Consider the following 9,431-nt stretch of genomic DNA (forward strand, 5'->3'; position numbering starts at 1 on the left):
CTATAATAGGGTGTGACAAAAAATAAGGCCTCAACTTTCTTGCAGTTATTATCAAGGCAAGAGCTATTTTTTCCAATTCCGTATACCTCAGTTCGGGTCCTCTCAAAGCATGGCTCACATAATAAATCGGCCTCTGATTTGTTCCTTCTTCTTGAATAAGGACTGAACTAACAGCATAATCTATAGCTGATAGATAGTTCATCAATTTTTCTCCCAACCCAGGCTTTACCAAGACTGGCAGTCCGACTAGATGTTTCTTTAATTCCTGGAAGGCCTGCTTAGCCTTGTCATCCCACCCAAACCTTTGAGCTTTTCTTATAATTTGGAAAAATGGGTAGCTTCGATGTGCTGATCGGGAAATGAAGCGAGACAGAGCAGCAATTCTCCCGGTCAATTTTTGCACTTCTTTTACTGACCGAGGATATGTCATCTCGCCGATGGCTCAGACCTTCTCGGGATTAACTTCTATCCCTTTTTCCGTTACCATAAAGCCCAATAACTTTCTACTCCGGAACCCAAAATTGCATTTGGATGGATTCAACTTTGCCCCATACTTCCTCGAGGTTGAGAAAGTTTCCTCGAGATCAGAAATAAGATAAGTTGTCTTCTCTGATTTAATCAGAATATCATCCACATAGACTTCAACGTTCTTCCTCGCTTTCTCTCGAATGATCTTATCCATTAAGCACTGATATGTGGCTCCTACATTCTTTAGACCAAACGGCGTAACAGTGTAACAAAAAGTACCACCAGAAATTACCAAGCTAACATTTTCCTGCTCGTCTTTAGCTAAGGGAATTTGATGATACCCCTAGTAAGCATCCATATAGCTTAGCAATTCACAGCCAGAAGCAGAATCTACGAGCTAATCAATCCTCGGTAGAGGATAACAATCTTTGGGGCACGCTTTGTTCAGATCTCTGAAGTCAACACACATTCTCCATTTATCCGTAGCCTTCTAGACCAGCACCACATTGGAGAGCCAAGTTGGGAATTGAACTTCCCGAATCTGGCTAGCTTTCAAAAGCTCCTTCACTTGATCTGCAATTATTTTGTCTTTTTCTGGTCCAAAGTGCCGCTTCTTTTGTACCACCGGTCGGGCATTTGGCAGGGTACTCAACTTGTGCTCGGCTACATATGCTAGGATGCCCACAAGTTCTACCTGGGACCAAGAGAAAACATCCACATTTCTATGCAAGCATTTCAAAAATTGTGTCCGGGTGGAAAGATCCAGATCCCGGGAAATTTTGGTGGCTTTCCCCGGAAGTCCGGGAATCAAAGTCGCTTCTTCCTGCTCTTCTTCTACGATGGCATGCACTTCCTCCACCACACTAACCTCCCCTCCTGGCCCTTGGTTATCACCACCCCTCCTGGACTTCTTCTTCTCAACTCGGACTGTCTCTGCACAACATTTTCGAGAAGAAGTATGATCACCTCACACCTCCCCGATCTTTCCTTTCACTAGGAACTTTATCTTCTGATGATAGGTGTAAACTACTGCCTTGAAGGCATTCATAGCTGGCCTCCCTAGTATAACATTGTAAGAAGATGGTGCGTTGACCACAATGAAAATGGTCATTACTGACTTCCTTAGCTCCTCGTGTGGGGACCCGGACGCTAATCATGTTCTTAATCATCGTTGAGACTATTGAATCAGTGCTAAATAACAGGGTCTAAAATTTTTTTTTTTTAAAATGCGGAACGTAATGGAATCAAATTCATATACATATCAGTATAATAGTACAAGTCTTGTACAACAAACAACCAAACTAAAACTAGGGTTCAACAACTACATATCATGTGTTTAAACCCTATCTACATCAACATCAAGTCCGTAGTCTCCACTCTAATCACGATCTCTCATCATCGCCTTGACCCTGATCCTGTCCCATCTGTTGTCATGCACACATACAAACACGACAACAGCCGGATAATTCTGGTTAGAATATAATCCCAGTATAAACAATGAATGCATGCGATGGATAAAATCATATACATAAGCATAACACATACATCAAGCATATGAATCATAACTTTATGACACATTAGTGAATACAGATAAAACAATCTGCTACGTCATCTCTGATTCAACTCATTTCTAATCTAGGGATCCCGGTTTCTGGACATTGATACATATATGGAATCTCAGTGATAGGAGTAGATCCGCCCCTAAGCAATATCGATATAATTCAATAATCCAGTGTCTTGGCATATCCGCCACAGACTTGGCATATCTGCCAAACCTATCCTGTGACAATATGCAATGGGCCAATGACCACTCTGTCACACTCTGGCCCTTCTGTCACTGACACTCGCTCAATAGCTATCTGCTATACCCTGCTTTTCTATAAATCAATAGACTAAGCATATCAATGTCAAACAATTGCCATAAAATAAAGTATGTGGTTTTAGGGAAACTAGAGTCCGATCTGACTCAAGTTAATCTCACGGTTAACATTGACTTATACCTTTCTTTTGTTGGTTTCTGACTCGGTCAAAGTCTCGACTTTAAAGCTGTCAATATCGATCTGAAATGACACATCGAGTAGGCACAATATCAATATTCAACTCAACTCAGATCTGTTCGGATCAATATTCATTCTAATTCAATATCGACGGCTTAAAGGTATAGTCTTGATATCCCCGTCAACTCAGACAACAATAGATATCAACAGCAAGCCATAATCAATAGCCGAACTAATCCCTAATCTCAGAAATCTGAATAATCTCAATTCAATATCTGAAAAATCATAACAATTGCAGAAACAATCTGTTCTTCAATCCAGTTTCAATTATACGATGTCTAACTTGTCAAGAACCTCATATATGAATCATATCCGATTCTGACAATACCATAATTTCAAATCATAACAAAACTTAAGAAAACTTACGTACTATGAAGCCTGCGTCGATAGAAACACGGTACCGCAGTTGGATTGAAATTCTGACGGGCGGATCTTGCATAAATCCCCTCGTTTCCTTTCTCGGTTTCTCTCCTCTAATGTTGAGGAATTTGGCTATATATGTATATATTCAATTGCATGTAATGATACGTGTCATTATTTTTCAAAACTTTCAGGCGGCGCTCGGGCGGTTAATCTTTACCGCTCGGGCGCAGAACTCTCTGTCCGGATGTCCACCTTATCCTCCACTGGCGCTCGGGCGGTAACTTTCTACCGCTCGGGCGCTAGAAGTTCTGTCCATGTAAACCTTGGTGGTGTATTGGCGCTCGGGCGGGCATATTCTACCGCTCGGGCGCCAGATGTTCTGTCCAACATCTTGGTTTACAATACCCCGACACCCGGCTTCTCTTCTCACGCCTTACTTGGCTCATGTTTCTGTCAATTAATCACTTTCGGATTACAGTAATCAAATATCAGGCCTTACACCCCGGATCCCATAGTTATGGGGAGCATGATTTCTCCTCGGGGGTGGACGGTATGACCGGCAAACCCAAAGAGTGATGTCTCCACGGGTTACAAACTGTGATTCTTCAGATCCATCTGATCCAGCGCTTCCTGAAATATAACATTGGCAGAACTAACTGAATCGACAAACAACCGTCTGATGTCATAATTGGCAATCTTGGCATAGATGACCAGAGCATCATTATGAGGTAAGCAGATGACCTGTAAATCCTGGGGACCAAAGCTAATAGTTGTCTCCTCCTCTCTTTTGGAGTTGTCTACTCCAAAAATTTCTCTTCGGCTCCAAGCCACTACAAGAAAAAAGGCGAAAGACAACGGTTTTTAACCGTTGTCGTAGGTCAAAAAAACTGTTGTTAAAGCCCCTGTGGTTAAATGGTAAGATCAAAGACGACGGTGAAAAACCGTTGTCGTAGACATAAAAGACGATGGTGAAAAACTGTTGTCGTAGGACTTGTAAAACCGTTGTTAAAGGCCCTGTGGTTAAAGGGAGCGCACAAAGACAACGGGGAAAAACCGTGGTCGTAGACGACTAAAGATGACGGTGAAAAACAGTTGTCGTAGCATTGAAAAATCGTGGTAATACAAAATTGTACGACGATTTTTCTAAACAATTCCGTCGCTACTAGCGATGGTTTTGTTTGTCCGTCGCTAAGTAGTGACTGTTTAGTTCAAGAACACCGTCGCTAATTAGCGACGGTTTTTGTTATAATTTCCGTCGCTAATTTTTTTTCGTAAAATAAAAAAAAAATTTACGGTTATAATTTAATAAACCAAACACAAAAACTAACAAACTTACAAAATTAATATTAATATATTTATAATCTTTAACTTAATTGAAGTTAAATAAAAATCGTTGGAGAAAAAAAAATTTGAAAAGTAAACTGACCAAGTAAATGAGTTTGATGTGTGAAGAAAATGAGCAAGGAGGCGGATATTTATAACAGTTGTGCGACAGTTTTTAATACTAGCGCCGGTTTTTGTATAAACTGTCGCTATGAGCGACTACTGTAATCAAACCGTCGCTATTTGCGTCGGTTACTTAGGCCGTCGCTATTAGCGACATGTTTTTAAACAACCGTCGCATCTATTAACTTAGCGACGGTTATTTCGTCGCTAATTTAAAACGTCAAAAATTTAAATTTGCGACAGATTTATAAACCGTCGCTAAATTATATCGACGACGGTATGTTAAAACCCGTCGTTAGTTTTAGCGACGAACGGAAGCAAACCGACGCTAAATTTAGCGACGGATTTGGTATAATCGTCGCTAAATTTAAATTAGCGACGATTTTATGTGTCAAACCGTCGCTAAATATTAACAGATTTTTTTAAAAAAATTAGAAAATACGACAACGTTTTTTCGAAAACCTTATATTTGGTAATAATTACTGTCAGAATCACAGGGATTTGGTGTGTCATAGAAATTGTTAGTAAATGGACACTGAAAACAAGATGATCATTGATTTCTTTCCTATAAATACCAGGTTTTATATAGAATTTACGTTCATTTCACTTACATATTGCCCACAATCTTTACTATAAGATTCTCTAAAAAGACTTCACTCACTTGAGCATCGTAGTGGTCACGCCAGAGAATCTTCCGACGCCCATTAATGTTCTTTCTCCCTTGAGAGTGCAGGTCCAGGTGCCCGGGCAACCATCTCCAGCTCATCAACCCGACCCGGTGTAATCGTCCACTAAGCTCGCACCCGATTCACCCGATCATCATAATTGACACCGTTTGTGGGAAATCTAGATCTAAGACGTTGATCATGGTTTCCACAAGAAAATCCACAAGAAGGGATAATGCCGGGAAGGTAGTCTGGGTAGAAATCCATCACCCGGGAGCTTGTCTGGAAGCTCGGGGGATGATTTTTCCCGGCTGTTAGTAGCCCGGAGAGATGATGTCTCACGCACTTATTTGCCCGGTTATCTGTCAGATTATCCCAAAACTTCTCATAACCTGATCCTTGAGCCGAGATCATCTGATACCCATGACCCAAACCTCCCAGAGAGTATCACCAACTGTATTAGGAAATCCACTAACTTTACTCCATAGTGAAATTACTGAACGACGATTTTATTTTTCGAATTATTTTGAGATTTTCTCAACTATCTATATCTCAACAAGAGCACCAACGATAGAAACTCAATTTCTATGGAGAAGTTCAAGCGTTTTCAGGGCTATATTCGACCCTTCATGTGTTAGATCTTACTCAATGAAAAATTGTGTTACTAATAGATCTTTCATTTTTCATATTGCAATTTTGCTGTTGACGTGTGATCTGAGTCTCATTGCTATGAAAATTGTGTGAGTTTGATATTATGTCTTTTTGCAGTGATTGTCCTTATAATCATCCATGCTATAAATTATCAGAATAAATTTCCTTGTTTTTCCGTTCCACATTCTTCGGGTGAACCTTGATATTCATTTTCAAAAAGATCTGGGATTGGATAGCTTAGACACTGTAATGACCATCGAGGAAGAGTTCAAGCTTGAATTCATGACAAAGAAGCTGATAAAATCGACTCCTGCGATCTTGCAATCGAATTTGTTTGCAACCATCCAATGGCTAGCTGAGTTATTATGGTTTTTTATGTTCTGAAATTTCATCTATCAAAATCTTAACGACAATTGAAATTGCATGCAGTTTTATTTGAATTAGGGGTATTGTATAAATATGATCCAGGGATGAGAAATAATCCGGGGCTTTGTTTTACAAACATGGGCAAAAAAAAAAACAGTGTTAATGTTTTTTCTTTTGGCAAGGAAGCTTCATGTTGTTCTGATTTATTGACAAATTTTTCATAATTAAAACTGAAATTTCAGCAAGAATTAAGAAAAGTGGGTGGTTAAATATCCGCGCATTCCTGTATTTCTTGAGTTCATCCTCGAAAAACTTGCCCAGTGTAGTTAATGATATGACGAAAAATCAATTCTAGTTATGTATGTATTGTGTTGTGACATTTTTATTTCTATATATTTTATTGAATCAATTATGGTCATGTAACTATGTCTCGTTGATTAATTTTGGTCATTCTCATCAGAATCATGTAATTAAATTTTTTTTTTATATAGTTATGTGGTTTTAAAAAATTTCTTGTGACTTGAACTTATGTTAAATAATGTATTTATAAAAATTTAACAATGATATTAGTCTTTTAATTATATAATTTCGAGAAAAAAATTAAAATTGAACATCAAACATTACTATAATTGATTCAACAAAAGATAAAAAGACTAAAAATATCGTAACATGATACATACAAGACTAAAATTGACATTTTGCTAATGATCTGAATATCCATGTTAATTTGAAAGGTATATTCAATTGTGTGCATATTTCATTTTTGGTTTCAATTATTGTTTTGGTCTTAGCTGTGAGATTTTAGCTCTACAAATTGTTTGTTCAATCAATTTCAGCATGAATTATAGTTTAACTAAACTATCCCATTTTTGTCATTCATTTTTGTGAACATAGGAAGTTGTATTAGGCTTAGTTTGGGACTGATAAAAAGGAAGAAAAATATTTACAAGGATAAATTAAAAAATCTCTTGTTTTTGGATATTTTTAAGGGAAGGAAAAGAAATGAAATAATGAGAAATTCATCAAAATATTTTCCCCCAAAAGTGGAAGGAAATGAAAGAGAATTCGACTTTACTTTCATGATCAAAAAATTTTCCTTCCATACTTTCCTCCAAAACAAAAAAATTTATTTCCCTTTTTTTATCTAAATTCTCAGAGAAAAAAATATATCATTTCTTTCTTCTTTTTCTCTCCCATGCATTGTAGTGATAAAAATGGGCAGCAGGACCAAGCCCAATATTTTATTGTAATCTCGATTCAAATTTATTGAATCTAGATGAATATTAAGAAAAATTCAATACTTGAGAAAAAGATCGAGCATAATTCAAAACTTGAATAGTTAAATATATTTTGTGTTTGAGTTCTTTTCGAAACAAAGCTGGAGTTCGAAATTTTTGATTTCAGTAATGAAGAGACGTCACAAGACGAGCTGAGCCCAATATTATATTGGGATCCCATGTGACTAGAGATAGAGACGGGGATGGGGATAGTAATCTCATACTCGCCCCGAACTATATATATCGGGGATTTAAAAAAAATCTCTAACCCGTACCCAAACCCGAAAAAATCGGAAATGCACATCTCCGTTTCGGGTTTTACCCGTGGGGCTCAAACCCGTGGGAAAAGTTGTCATCCCTACATATATTTTTTTCGTATATTTATTAGATTTGATGGTCTATATACACACACACATACATACCTACATACATACATACGTTTACCTTTCATATATGTATATCTGTTCGTGTATTTATTAGATTTGGTGGTAGACCACGAATTTTGAATATGGGTGATCAAAACTAAAGACTTGTATGATGTAAAAATTGTAATAGCAACGAACTCCTCAAGATTATAATATGGTCTTAAATTTATTATTAAATTGTAGGGGTGTCAAAATGCGACACGGCCCGTCAACCAGACACGACCCAACACGAAAAAAATCAGGTTCGGGTTGGGGTTTTTTGGGTTCGGGTTGGGTGGGTTCGGGTTAGTGCTATGTTAGACAGGTTTCGGGTTGGGTCGTGGGTTGACCCGAAAACTTTTTTTTTGAAAATATTACCTATATTTTTATATATTGTATGTTTGAACAAAATTTATTGTATATTTATATGATAAATTTTCATCATTTAATATTTATTTGTATTTTTTTAATAATTGTTTATTTGATTTAGTAAATATACTTTTAATTTTCTACCATTAAACTTTCAAATTTAAATAAAAAAAATTTTTATTATGTGTTTAAATTAAAATATTACTATTATTTTTTATTTTTTCGAATTTTTTACATTAATTTTTTTAAAAAAAAATCGGGTTAGGCGGGTTAGACGGGTTGAGTCGGGTTAGACGGGTTCGTGTTCGGGTTGGGGGTTTTCGGGTTCGGGTTGGGGAAAAAATAAAAAAATTTCGCGGGTTAACCCGAAACCCGACCCACCCGACCCGATTGACACCTCTATTAAATTGTAAGGGAAACTCAATAAGAGTTTGACATGATAATTATGGATATAAACGAACGAAGCCACTCATAAACTATTTGGATCTCGACTCGATAAAAAACTCATTCGACATCATTCGTTAAGCTTATCGAGCCGAGCTCGAATTTAAGAATATTCATCTAGTAAAAACATATATGTGTATATTCTTTCAGTCATTGAGTTAAAAAAATATATGATTTAGAGATTAATAGAGCATTTCTTCTTTTTAATATTTTCAATTTTGCTAATTATTTAGCATTATAACTTATTTTGTTATGACTTATATTACTTATATTTAATCTTGTAGAGAATTTTATCTTAACTTTTCTAATTTTTTCAATTTGATTTCGAATTTTACTTGTTCTGTCGGTTAGATCTTTCATTTAAGAATTTGACAATTGGTAGATCCAATTTGACTAAACTCGCGAGCTTGTGATTAATTGCAAGGGAAACTCAATAAAGGTTCGATATGATAATGCTATTTGTGATTAATGGTTTGTGAGATTATTGATTGTTGGAATTATTTTGTGGGCTCACATAATTTAATTAATTGTACATGGACATGCTATCTAATAAAGACACAATAAAGTGATCTAATTAATTATGGGTTTCCAAAGTATTAAATAAATTGATATGGTCCATCTTATATATAGAAACACAGCCTAATTAACCTTCTATGATGGGTCGAAGACTGCTAAAGTTATATAAGGTTATGGTCCCCAAGGCACAGAGAATAACACAAAATATATACAGCACACATATTCTAGATCTCTATCTTTCTCCCAACTAAGGCAAGAATAAGGTAGTCGATTCTCTGCCATATGGAAATATTGACACTTGGCGTAGTACCTTCTCCAACATAGAATCTCCAATCTCTCATCCAACATGTCAGAAACGCGATTTAAAGATTGAATTCAGATTGTTGGCTGATATTTGAAAGAAGA

The 9,431-nt window shown here is 36.6% G+C and overlaps 1 protein-coding gene across 1 annotated transcript; it reads right to left on the reverse strand.

Moving 5' to 3' along the window:
* Window positions 1–442: 442 nt before the first annotated feature.
* Window positions 443–5,100, reverse strand: LOC140985902 (uncharacterized). The gene is made up of 5 exons (XM_073453846.1): window positions 4,996–5,100; window positions 4,818–4,869; window positions 3,485–3,718; window positions 965–1,401; window positions 443–811 (listed from the first exon to the last, which is right to left on the reverse strand). The coding sequence occupies exons 1-5, from the start codon at window positions 5,098–5,100 to the stop codon at window positions 443–445; spliced, it is 1,197 nt and encodes a 398-aa protein (XP_073309947.1).
* Between the last annotated feature and the right edge of the window lie 4,331 nt (window positions 5,101–9,431).

The sequence above is a fragment of the Primulina huaijiensis genome, chromosome 10, assembly GCF_012295235.1.
Source record: "Primulina huaijiensis isolate GDHJ02 chromosome 10, ASM1229523v2, whole genome shotgun sequence".
NCBI classification, from domain to species: domain Eukaryota; kingdom Viridiplantae; phylum Streptophyta; class Magnoliopsida; order Lamiales; family Gesneriaceae; genus Primulina; species Primulina huaijiensis.